At 40.3% G+C, this 12,461-nt stretch overlaps 1 protein-coding gene and 1 long non-coding RNA gene across 2 annotated transcripts in view; both read left to right on the top strand.

Moving 5' to 3' along the window:
- Positions 1-12,461, top strand: part of LOC309620846 — a 589,684-nt gene that overhangs the window by 418,686 nt on the left and 158,537 nt on the right. The gene's annotated exons all lie outside the window — the stretch shown is intronic.
- GUCY2F (guanylate cyclase 2F, retinal) overlaps positions 1-12,461 on the top strand; it is a gene marked incomplete at its 5' end in the record, with an annotated part of 89,683 nt that overhangs the window by 16,057 nt on the left and 61,165 nt on the right. Inside the window, 3 exons of the mRNA XM_082377796.1 lie at positions 6,199-6,553; positions 7,936-8,020; positions 11,842-11,938. Coding sequence (XP_082233922.1) covers positions 6,199-6,553; positions 7,936-8,020; positions 11,842-11,938 — 537 coding nt within the window. The remainder of the gene's footprint in view (positions 1-6,198; positions 6,554-7,935; positions 8,021-11,841; positions 11,939-12,461) is intronic.

The raw sequence follows: 12,461 nt of genomic DNA, 5'->3' as shown, positions 1-12,461 counted from the left end.
CTTTAACTTCATCACTCTTTTTTTATGGCCCACCTCACTCTCACTGTCATTTGGGTCAAGTGTCCCAGCTCTGGAGCTGCTCTGAATCAGTTTAACCTGTTTCCTGCAGAGAGCTGGTTCTCCTTCGTAGAAGTGGGATGGCAGAAGTCTAACTGTTCCTTACACAGACATTCAAAGCTATCCCTTTTTTCGTGCTCTGCCTAACCTCCACTTCTGTACATAGCGCCTCTAATTCCTAAGCCTTCCCAGGATTCACAGGGAGCAAATCTGCTTGTTGCTTACCAATATTCCCCTCTTCAGATACTTAGATTTAATCACCCTCCACTCTGCTAAACCAGTTACCACTCCTGTAGCAGCTTTCTATCTTCATATTCTGTGGTCAAGATTATACTTGTCTTCTAGTGCCGTTAGATATGGAGGTTTATTGTTTCTGTTTCTTGTTCTCCTTGTTGTTTGGGAGTGATGTTTGAGAGGAGGAAGAGGGTGAAGGAAAAAAATCCTGATTTTGCTATCTTTAATCGGGAAGTCATGAAAGGAAAAAAAGAAGTTACAAAAGGTATATATGATATTCTTTTATTGGTGGGTTTAATGACAGTCCATGAATTAACTTAGCATTTATTTATTAAGCTCAGATATAACATGGTAGTTAAGAGCATGGGCTCTGAAGACAGACTGCTGTAAATTTACTTAAGCTCTCTGTATCTTCTTTTCATTATTTTTAGGTTGGGAACAATAATAGTACCTACCTCATAGAGTTGTTGTGAGGATTAAATAAGTTAATACACATAAAGAGCTTGCCTGACACCTAATGATTCCTCAATAAATGTTTTTCATTATTATTGTTAATGTTGTTATTTTTATTATTAAGATGTCCTAAACACTCTGTTGGTGATATAATGGAAAACAAAATAGAAGCAAGATCTTTCCTCCAGTGAAGGGGAACAGTTTTACCATATCAGGGTGCTAAGGACACTGGGTCCAAAACTGGGACTCTATTACATATTTGTGACAAATTCAAGACTGAGACAAGGGTCTTGAACACTAACTTCCATGATGATATTACCAGAGCCCTGTGTTCCTCTTCTTAAATGCAAACAATAGCAGCTATCATGTAGTCAGTGATTATTCTGCACCAGGTAGTTTACATAAATGATTCCATTGAATCCTCAGACCAAGCCTACAAATTAGGTATTATCAACTCCATTTTATGGATGATGAAACTGAGGCTCAAGGTAACTTGTCCAAGGTCATACAGCTGGCAAGTGGCAGAGCTGGGATTCCAACCCAAGTCTACTACCTGGAGTAATATAACCTGACCATTTAACCACACATTAGCCTTTTAAAAAAATTACCTCGTGTCCCATGTCTAGTGCTTTACTCAAAGTAACATTGCTAAGTGACTAATACTTTGATTTGAATGGGTATTTGATTTGAATGGGTATTTGATTTGAATGGATTGTTTTCCTCTGATATAGGAGGTGATAGGGCTTTATGAGGACCTGTGAAAAGAGAAAAATAAATCAGAATGGAGAGATTGGGGGGGTGGGTGGGACATCAGTGAAAAACTTCCTAATTTGGTCTCAGCATGATTGGGCAAGGATTATCACTTTGTACCTTTATATTTTGGCACAAAAAGACTTCTGAAATAAGGTTTTAGTTCCTGCATTCTTCTCTTTCATTGTATTCCCAATGCTTGTTTTCAATGAAATTCTATTGGCTACAAATGCATATTGCTAGAACACACATTTTGGATATTTTTTCCAAATGTGGCCTTCTTTGGCTAAGCAAAAGAAATCCTCTGGATTTCTCAGCCAGCCCGGGGGACCTTAAGCTCCTACACCTATTGTTTTCCATTACCATAAATATGGGTGCTTGGCAGGGGGATGCTAAGCCGAAGGCGATGTGGTTAGGACTGGAACATTCCAGGATGGGGCCCACTAGACATGTTGTCAGAAAAGCTTGCCTGCAGCTTACAGTGGCTACAATTGTCTTTGTACTGCATTCTATATAAAATAAGGGTGTTATCTTCATGAGTATCATATCAAACAGATTAGGCTATTAGACATTTTTTGGCTAAGTCCAAGGGTTGAGATCATGCATTATTGGAGGTACCACCTTTAATAACAAGAATTCAATTACCCTTTGGCTTCTTGGTCTCTGTATGCACCTGGCTTTTTGTTCAAAGGTGATGTTGCCATTTTGTCCTTCAACTGGTGCTTTCCAAGCCAGGTGTTTTAATGTATACTTCTAAGGACAAAATTCTTTGGAAACCCGTTTTGTGTCTTTTAAGCACAGTAAATCGGAACTGATGATAGTCAACTTGATGACACCATGAACCATTAAACTGAACAAATTCAAATATCACTTGCTCCTGACCCAGACCTTGTTCTCTTGAATACAAGCTCCAAAAAAGCCTAGGGTAGAGCTAGCTAAAGTCACTGAGTAACAATGAAAGATAAGTTTCAATTATCATTCATTTATTCACAGTTCATTCATTCATTCAGGCTCAGGTCTATACAGCACTCCAAACCAATAGACTGAGTCATCAGTGGTTTCACCATTCTGGCCTGTGATAGAACAAGGCCATCTGCCTGACAGAAGGTCTTGCCAATCCTGTCTTGCTTCTTTAGAACTATAGACAGAAGCCAAGATAGAGGGTTGTAAAGAGTGTCCTTACTTTCCTTGTCCCATCCCCTGTCTCTTCTTTTTCTCATTATTTGCAGCAGTTGCAACTACAGAGCTTTTGTTACCAACGCTAACAGAGTATGCCTTTGGCTTATGGGAAGGGGCAATTACCATTGCTGAAAGGCACAGCAGGTAAAACGGCAACACAAACCAGCTAGAACACAAATCTAAGGCCTCACAGCGAGAGTGGGGCATAGTGACAGCCCCTCTTTTGCAACCAAATGCTGTTGCTACAGCTATGTTCTTTCCTAGCTTCAAGTCCCCCTACCATACTTTTGTGGCTCTGCGTGTATGTGTGTGTGTATGTGTGTGTGTGTACACATGCATGTGTGTGTATGTGTGTGGTATGTGGTAGAGGCTGGAGAACCCTGAAGAACAAGCTTCAGCTTTCGTTCATCTTGGGGAGTTGCTGTCAGTCAGCTCTAACAGGGGTCAATCCGAGAGCACCAAGGGCAGCATAGGCTGGTCAGCTGAAAACTCTGTGCGATGGGTCAGCTCAGAGGTGAGGATGATGTTTTTAAGAGTTTAAATCTTTGCTTTTGGTTGTAGGTTAGATGCAGTCCCTTTCCCAGAAGGCTCTGTGCCTTTCAAAACAGAATACTAGCATTCTCCCTGCTCTCAGGGTCTTGCTGCCCTGTGGTATTTTACTCATTTGTTTTACTAGTATTGATTTTATACTCTACCTTCCGGCCTTCACTTATTGTCATAACTTACCAAAGCCCCAGAAAACAGGCAGACTCTTGCAGCAATCCTAAATACCATTAAATGGATCATCTGAGAATGTCAGGAGGGGGAGTTAGTAAAAACCCCTGAAGGGACCTCAGTGTGTGCTAGGCAACTAACTGTGGATGCCTTGGTGGCAGCACATGTCATCCATTCACCATGCCTATGTCTATAGTGTGTGTTAAAGCAGGGTGAAGGGAGATCATTGGAATAAAACTCAGGAGACTGAGATGTTGATTTCTGCTCTGCTATTAGATGCTCTGTTACTGGGGCAAGGTCTTTGGCCTGAACAACTGGAAGAATGGAGTAGCTTTTAACAAAAATGGGAAAGACTCATAAATGGAGCATGAAGGTTTGGGGTAAAGATCAGGAGTTTGATTTTGGGTACACTGAAACTTAATATTTAAGTAGAGATACCAAGTAAGCAGTTGACTATATGACTCTGGAATTTAGGAAACAGGTCTTAACTGGAAGTGTAAACCTGACATTTATGGCATAGAGTGGTACTGAAAGCCATGAGAGCAGAAGAGATCACCAAGGGAGTGAGTGTAGATAGAGAAGAGGACCAAGGACTGAGCTGTGCGGCATGCCAATGTTAAAAGATCAGAGAAATTAAGAAGAAACTATAAACAAGCCAAACAAAAAAGTCTGCAAGCTAAGTTTGCTCCCTGGACTAGATCAAGATTTGGGAAGTTTCACAGGAGCTTAGAACTAGAAGAGACCACAGAGAACATCTATTTCAATCAAGAATGCTAAAATAAACTAAGAACCAAGAGACTTGGGTTCTAGTCCTGATTTTATGCCTAGGTGAGTGACCATGACCATTGCAGGACATCTGATCCTGTCCCAAATATCCATAAGACATTTGGTCCACACCAAAAAGTCCTTGATATTTGGTCTTGACCAAAACGTCCATCAACATTTGGTCCATAAGACATTTGGTCCATGCCTAAAGGTCCTTGATATTTGGTCCTCTCCAAAACCATTTGGCATGGACCAAATATGCTCCAGGACATTTTGGGTAGGACCAAATTTCCAGGACCTTTTGGTGTGGACCAAATGTCTTATGGACATTTTGGATAGGACTAAATATGACCAGATCTCAAGGACATTTTGGCATGGACCAAAATCTTATGACTATCTTGGACAGGACCAAGTGTTTGCTAATCGACCTTGACAAATCACTTAACTCCTTTGGGTCTCTCTTTCATATCTAGGAAGTAAGATAGCTAGACCAGATGACTCCCAAGGTTTAGACATTCATGATTCTATATCCTCATTTTAGAGAGTAAGAAACTGAAGTCCAGAGAGAGGGAATAAGTAACTCGCCCAACATACTGGCATTAGGAAAAGACCCCAGGCCAGTGTGTCTTCTTCTATACTGTTGGTCTTGAACCCTGTATGAATATTAGAATCCCTGGGGAGCTTTTCATAATACTGATTACTGGGTTCCTAACCTAAAGTGTCTCATTTTGCTGGCTGGGTTGTGTTTGGCATTAGTATTTTTGACATTCCTCAGGTAGTTCTAATGTGCAGCCAGGGTTGAAAACCCTCTGCTCTACATTTACAAGGCATGGCAGTGTTTTGCTAGCTGCTACACCACTCTGCATCTTGACTTGTATTTCTAGCACAAAAATGATTCACTCAATTTTAAACCCTTTTATTCAGATGCAGATTGTTACAGGAGGATAGCTTTCTAGACCTTGTGAAACTGAAGTAGCAAGTATCAGCTTTCCCCGAAGCTTAGTAAAATGGCATGACCATAGCTTTCTTGAACTCCATCCTAGAAGTGAAATGTTGTGAAAAGCCACGAAGCCATGGCCAGTGTGGGAGGAAGCATGGAGGGATCATTTGCTCTTCTTCCCCACCTTTTTGGAAAAAGGATACAAGGTTTGTTCCAAAAATAAACTTACAAGGTTAATGAGCAGGGTATCAGACACAGGACACAAATGCTGTTGCTTTTACCATATTTATATGAGAAGAAGAGTCATGCTGTCCATTGTAGCAGCCTTGTTGCTTTACAGTGGCTTCTCACCAAAGCTTTGCCACTTTGCACAGCAATAGATTATGGGATTTCTTGATTAAAACCTACTTTCTCCATACACAAAAACATTTGGCTCTGTATTTGTGGGTGTGTGTGTCAGTGTGCATGTCTGCATGTGTATGAGTTGGGGTATATGTTTAAAACTGTTTTCTAGTGTTCACTTTCTCTGGGGAGCACGTGTCTAGGAGAATAGCCATTTTGAACTTGTTCACTTTCTCTGGGGAGCACGTGTCTAGGAGAATAGCCATTTTGAACTAAGTCGGGACACAGACCTGGACTGTGGAGACACATTATTTATAGTCTTACCACATACACCTACCACTCTAGTAGTGTCAAGCAAATGATTTTACCATGCATAATGCACTAGTAATTAACCTGGTAAATTTCCTTTGCGTGCCTCTTGTCTATTTCATACTTTTTTTTTTTTTTAGTGCCCTTTATAACTCTAAATCACTATCTTAGTTTAGGAGCATAAAAATATATTGTGTATGACTTGGTTTGCTCATAAAATTGTCATATTTGATGTATTTAAAGATGTGAAGGCCTGGGGGAGAAAAACAGAAAAATTCAGGGGAGAAACCAAGCAAGTCCTGAGAAACAATTGTTTTTTTTTTTTTTCCTCTGGGTCTTCATAGCTCACCTCCACTCAGACGTGCAGCCCTTAATAATGAACACAGGCTTGGAATACACTCTGAGATTGCTCTAGGGTGACTAGGGCTCAAGATAATTGTAATTTTTAAAAATAGGTTTCACCGTTGTTTGGAACCATCTACAATTCAATTTACTTTATCGCACAAGCCATGAATAATGCTATGAAAGAAAATGGACGGGCCAGTGCTGCCAGTCTGGTTCAGCATTCCAGAAACATGCAGTTCAATGGATTCAACCAGTTGATAAGGACAGATTCAAATGGAAATGGAATTTCAGACTATGTAATCCTGGACACCAACTGGAAAGAATGGGAACTCCACAGTACTTACACTGTGGACATGGAAACAGAGCTGCTACGATTCAGAGAGACCCCAATTCACTTCCCTGGTGGCAGGCCCCCTCAAGCAGATGCAAAATGCTGGTTTGCAGAAGGGAAGATCTGCCAAGGAGGTAAGGAATGGAAAATCAATGGTAGTCAATTTGGCTCAGCTTGGGTTACAGGGAACCTCTTAGGAGAAGGCATATTTTAATATTGGGACACTCATAGAATCAATCATTTGCATTTAGGTGACATAAACATCTTGGCACTCTACATAGTTAATTTAAAATAATAAGGACCATGATAGGTACTTTGTAGCCTTGAATAACCATCCACAATTTAAAAGCCCCCCCTACCTGTTTTTAAAAGGATCCCACTCCCAAAGAGGTTTTTCTAATAAGAGGAAGGCATGATGCTTTTTCTTGGTCTTTTGTAGGCTGTGATCTGTGACTGTTCCCCCTGCTAGAAAATTCACCTGTCCTTCCCTTGATGTATCCAAATCCTTTCAATCAGGTTCCACCACAGAAATACCATTTTCCACCCTCTCCTCTCTGAACTCCCGTTGAACTAAAAGTCTGTACCTCACAGCTTAGCACAAAATTGCTTTTCAGTTGTTTCTTGTGTATTGATTGTGTCTCTTCCTCCCAAATGGACTGCTCCTTGAGGGCAGGGACCAGAGCTAATAATTCTTATACCTTCCAACCAACCAACACTGTTGGCATCCCATGAATACTTGCATTTGATTGACTGATGGAACCCCTCTAGTTTGTGGAAGAGGGGAAACTCCATCCAATCTCTGAGAGCCAGAGGGGAAATTTGGAAGGATCTATACTATTCCTATGCAAGTGTACCCCACACCCTTCTAAAACCAAATGCATCTATTTGAAATAGACTTCAACTTCTACTTTGTTTTAGCGTGACATACCCAGCTACCTCTTTACTTGCCTCATCATATATTTCCCTCTGAAATCTTAGTAATCTATCCAAAGACGTAGATTTTACAGAGGACAATTTACATCCTAGTGAAAACACTAATTATTAAAACCAGACTGACCCTTGAAGGACAAGTGTTACGTTTTTCACCTATAACTCACGAGGTCTATGGGCTCAGGTGAATTAAAAAGGTCTTTTATTTTATGAAGCCAACATAATACCCTTCGCAGGTGAGATAACATATTTATTCTCAAGAACTCTATTGCTGTCCAACTTAAATTAAAGTACTCAAAGTTTTCCATTCGTGGACTTTTTTTCTCCAAGGAAACACCCAGGTCAGCCTTAATTCATGTGATTTGTTGTTGTCAGAGTGGTGAGTGGTTTTGCTTCAGAACAGTGAAATTGCTTTCTGTGTCCATAAAGTCAACAAGACAGACTGTGCTGGAGAAAAATAGAATTAAGTTAGGTAGATGTAGCTTGATTTTAGAGTCACCAGAAAGCACGAGGAGTCGCTCAGTGGTGCCCTTTATTTACAGCCTCTTTCTGATGCCATTCTTCCCCCTCCTCTTCCTCTCTGCAGGCATCGACCCTGCCTTCCCTGTGATGGTCTGCCTTGCCTTGCTTATAGCCCTGCTGTCTATTAATGGATTTGCTTACTTTATAAGGTACATTTTTTTTCTTTTTGTATATAAAAACACAAGCCCATTATAGCCTTGTTAATATTGATTTCTGGGAAGTCATGTTTCAGTACAATTGCCTCATTACATGACCCACTGATTTTCTTTTTTCCGTAGTGATTTACCATCCCTAGCGGCCCCATTTAGAGTGAAGTGTTTTCATGATGCCAAGAATAACTTCCTCAGCTGTGTTGTCAGTGTTGTCGCCTGTGAGCAGATCTGGCTCTCAACACTATCGTGAAATAAGAGAACTAGTACTTTAGGGCCTGCCTACTCCCTAGCTGTGCTCCCTTTTCCACTGGCAGAGTCTCCTATAACCACTTCCTTCCTCAAATGGTATGGAGTGGTAGGTATGGACTGGGATATTTTAACAAGTTCCAAGAATTAGGCAGACTTTGGCTAGAACCTAAGATTTGGGAATAATGGTATTAATTCACAGGACCGTAGCAGGGATTAAATAAACTGAAGCAAGTATTGTACCTAGAACAATACCTGACTCACAGTAGGTGCTCAAGAAACAGTAAATCTCATCTCCTTCCCAAGCACGTGGGACTCTCCTGCTGATTGTTGGGAGCCCAGGATCCTCACTTTGACAGTAATCTCTTTTGCCCAGGGTATCATATTCCAGGTTTTTACTGTCCTTTTTCCTTGGACAAAAGCTATCCTAGATGATCATCAACATCATCAAGTCCTTGTTTTTCTCCCTCAGATCATTTAATACATGACCAACTACTCTGATGAACTAATTCAGGATCAGGGATAAATGGCTGAAGATGGCTTAATATGACACCCCTTTCTTATAATCTTTGGATTTTAACAGTTGGATCCTCCCCACATTAGGATGATTTGGGAAAAATGAAAAATGAAATCAGCCATACCCCTCCCACTTTACCCTTTCCACCCTGCAAACCACACCTTTGTTATCTCTTTGTGGGTGGTCCTAACAACAATATGACAAGAACTTGGTAGGGAATGGAGTGGAGCTATTTTGGAAAATTCCAAGAAAAAACATGTCTAGAGTGTATTAAGTAGCTGTGTAAATTTGGACAAGACACTAAATCTCTCTTGGCCAGAATTTTCTCATTTGTAAAATGAAGGAATTGGATTAGATGATCTTTAAGAGCCCTTCCAGCTCTGATGTTCTAATGAGTCTGCAAAATCCTGGATTGAAACTATAACAGGTGTTACTCTTAGTGTTAGAATGTTAGCATCGCTGTGAAAAACCACTATTATCCATCTCCCCAGTATTAGAAACTTGATAAAGCCACACAAAATAGTAGGTAGCTTATGCATTGTTAAAGCACACTTGATAAAGACAATAGTGTAGTTCAAAGGAAGTTTTTCTTTCAATTTCTATGACTGTGACATATCTCTGCTCAGAACAGAAATTTAATGTCTTTAGCTGCTGCCAAAGAATAAAGTATTTAATTAACATCATGAGATACTTAGTGAAAATAAATGCCCTCCAATCAAAATCTTCCCCCTCTAGGGAGATTTGAAGAGTAATAGGCTCTGGCTCCGCAATGCCAAAAGATGCCATGGCAAGGTGGAAAATGGAGTCACTTAGCTGTTTATTTGTCAATTCCCCCCCACACACACTCTCCCCCAAATGACTGATCTCACTGGTCTTTCTCATGGAATTGACTGGTTTTTTGGGCTTAGAGTGAGCCCAACCTGCAATTCTCAGGAAGGGAAGGAAAAAAAGAAAACAAAGTCATGGGGGGGGGGTTTGTTTGGATCTTGTGGGCTGAAGGGCAAAGAAGACTGGAGAGGAAAATGATTGGAGAGGAAAATGAGTTTGAGACAATTGGTACTTCAAGTGGTCACAGAAAACTCAGAGATGGGAGAGAGGCACATCATTTCCCAGAGTCACTTGGGCCTTGGTTCTTCAGTTAACAAAGCACAAAAGATGCCCTCTCTCTGCTGCCTTCCTCCCTCTCTCTGCCCACCGCGGCTGCAATCAGAAGAGCTGAGCGGCTGATGAGTTTCTGTAATAGATGGTGATTACTTGCAGGAGAGTGGCTCTCTGTTCCTTCCTTTTCTCTGTGTTTTTATTGTTTAAGTTTTTTTTTCTTCCGAAAGAAAGACGTGCAAAGAACCCAACCACCCCAAAACAAAGGATTCTTTGAACTCCTCCTTTCTCCCTACTCTGAACCAGATTGCCTCGCCTTTCTATAAAGCTCTCCCGTGCTTTGTAATACTAATGATGATAATGAAAATAATGAGCTCTTATACTTTCATAGTGCTTCGCGCTTTTCGGAGCACTTTCACATATATTATCTCATTTGATTTTCAAAACAACTCTATAAAGCGAGTAATGCAAGGACTATTATCTGGCTAGATAGATGAGGACACTGGGGCATGAAGAGGTTAAATTATTTATCCAAGGTAATCTGGCTAATTAATGACAGAATCTACACTACACCCCAGGTCTCTGGATTGAGAGTCCAGTTTTTTTTCTACTAGAGTGTATTCTGTAGCATGATTATTTTTACAGGTGTGCCTGTTTTAAGACAATTCACTGCGCATATGAAATAGATAAGTTAGGGAGTGATGCTTTACTTTGCCAAAAGATTCATGTGCTCTACCCAAGAATTCACTACAGGGCTCTTTTAATTTTCTCTGCAGGGCAGCAGCTCCCACAGTGATAAGGGACATATTTGTTGGCAGACAATTAGAAACACATTAATTGTTTGTTTACAAATCAGTAGAATCACTGAGAAAAACTGTCTGGGTTGCTGGTACTTAAAGCTACAGTGACACTGTAGACTTCTTAGAGCAACTTGACAAAGCATTTTCATTCAGTGGTTGTTTTCCCCATTCTGGCTGTCGGCTTTAATACATTCCACAGGGTGACCATTAAGGGGTTATGGAAAAAGTGAAGCCAAACTGTAGCTATCAGAGCCCCCAAGACAAAACAGAACAAAACAACCACACGGACTAATCCAAGGTTCCCTTCAGGTCCTCAGGTTGCTCAGTTAGCTCAACTGAGGACCCACCTGGCTGTGTGGGTAGACATCATAAACTCCTATGTGTCTAGTAATTGATTTGTAAGAAATAATTGCATTCACCGCAAATTAATGGGCATGTTTGGAGAGAATCAGGTTTAAACTGTGAGACAAGACTCTTTAAACAAGAGACCAATTCAGTCAAAGGAAAAAAACTCAGTCAGCCCACTTGTTTGGAATCATGTAGACAAAGCAACCAACTGATTGAATTTTTCCACTTTTCAACCTGTTGCTTTGGCAACGTATAGATGCAACTTTGCAAGACAAGTGGTCTTGTGGGCAGAAATCTGGGCCCACAGCCAGACACCAAGGATTCAAGTCCCAGCTCTGCCTCAGGCTATGGGATCTCACATAATTTGCTTAATTTTGTTTTGTTTCTTTAATGTGTTTTTTGTATTTATAAAATGGAGATTAATGATTCTTGGCCTTGGTATTATCAGACTATATACTATGGCATATGACAAAAGGTGTTGAGTTCTTTAAAAGTATTCAGAGGTGTTGTTTTGAATGTACCCTTGATGTGGAATCACTGTTTTATTAGTCTGAGATACCATCCCCATGCAGCACTCTCCCTTTTGATACCTCTTTAATAGCATTTTCACTTTTCTCTTTGTAACATTGCAAGTTATGAGGACCAGGCTTGTTCTCTCTCTTTGCTGTGGATACTGTGGTAAACATCTATGTGTGGTTATTCTCTCAATTATCTTGTATATATTTTTAACTTCTATCATAGGGCAAATTTACCCCTGGTTTGCAAAACATCCCGCCCCCTGTGACCTTCTGATTGTATGCTTGTTTCAGACGTCGTATAAATAAAATCCAGTTGATTAAAGGACCCAACAGAATTCTACTGACTTTGGAGGATGTGACGTTTATCAAACCCCACTTTGGCAGTAAGGTAAGGAACATCCCTTTCTCTTACTGCACGGCCCAAGCTGGTCTCCACACGCCACAAGTGACTATTGGGCACTTGGCATGTAGCTAGCCTGAACTGAGATGTGCTGTAAGAGTAAAATACACGTTGGACTTAGAAGACAGTATAAATGTAAAATATCTCATTAAAATTTTAAAAAATGTTAATGACATGTCAAAATGATAATACTTTAGATATATTGGGTTAAATAAAGTATATTACTAAAATTAACCTCACCTGTTTCTTTTTAGGTTTTTTTAATGTGACTACTAGAAAACTTAAAAGTACATATGTGGCTCATGTTACATTTCTATTGGATAGTGCTGTCTTAGTTTTGAGAAAGTGATGCAGCGCACTTTGAACAATAGTGTGGCTTTGACTTCATATAGCCCTTTTTTTGTACATTTGGACTCAACATGTGATTGCTAGTTCCTCAAGGGTGGAGGTACATCTTTTCTGTTTTAACGTTAGCCCATAGCACCTGATGTGGTGCTGATAGTGTAATAGG

This window comes from Balaenoptera borealis (assembly GCF_965194805.1).
Source record: "Balaenoptera borealis genome assembly, chromosome: X".
Classification (NCBI taxonomy): Eukaryota; Metazoa; Chordata; class Mammalia; order Artiodactyla; family Balaenopteridae; genus Balaenoptera; species Balaenoptera borealis.
Note: the sequence above shows the minus strand (reverse complement) of the source record. Positions and strands in the feature narration are given on the sequence as shown.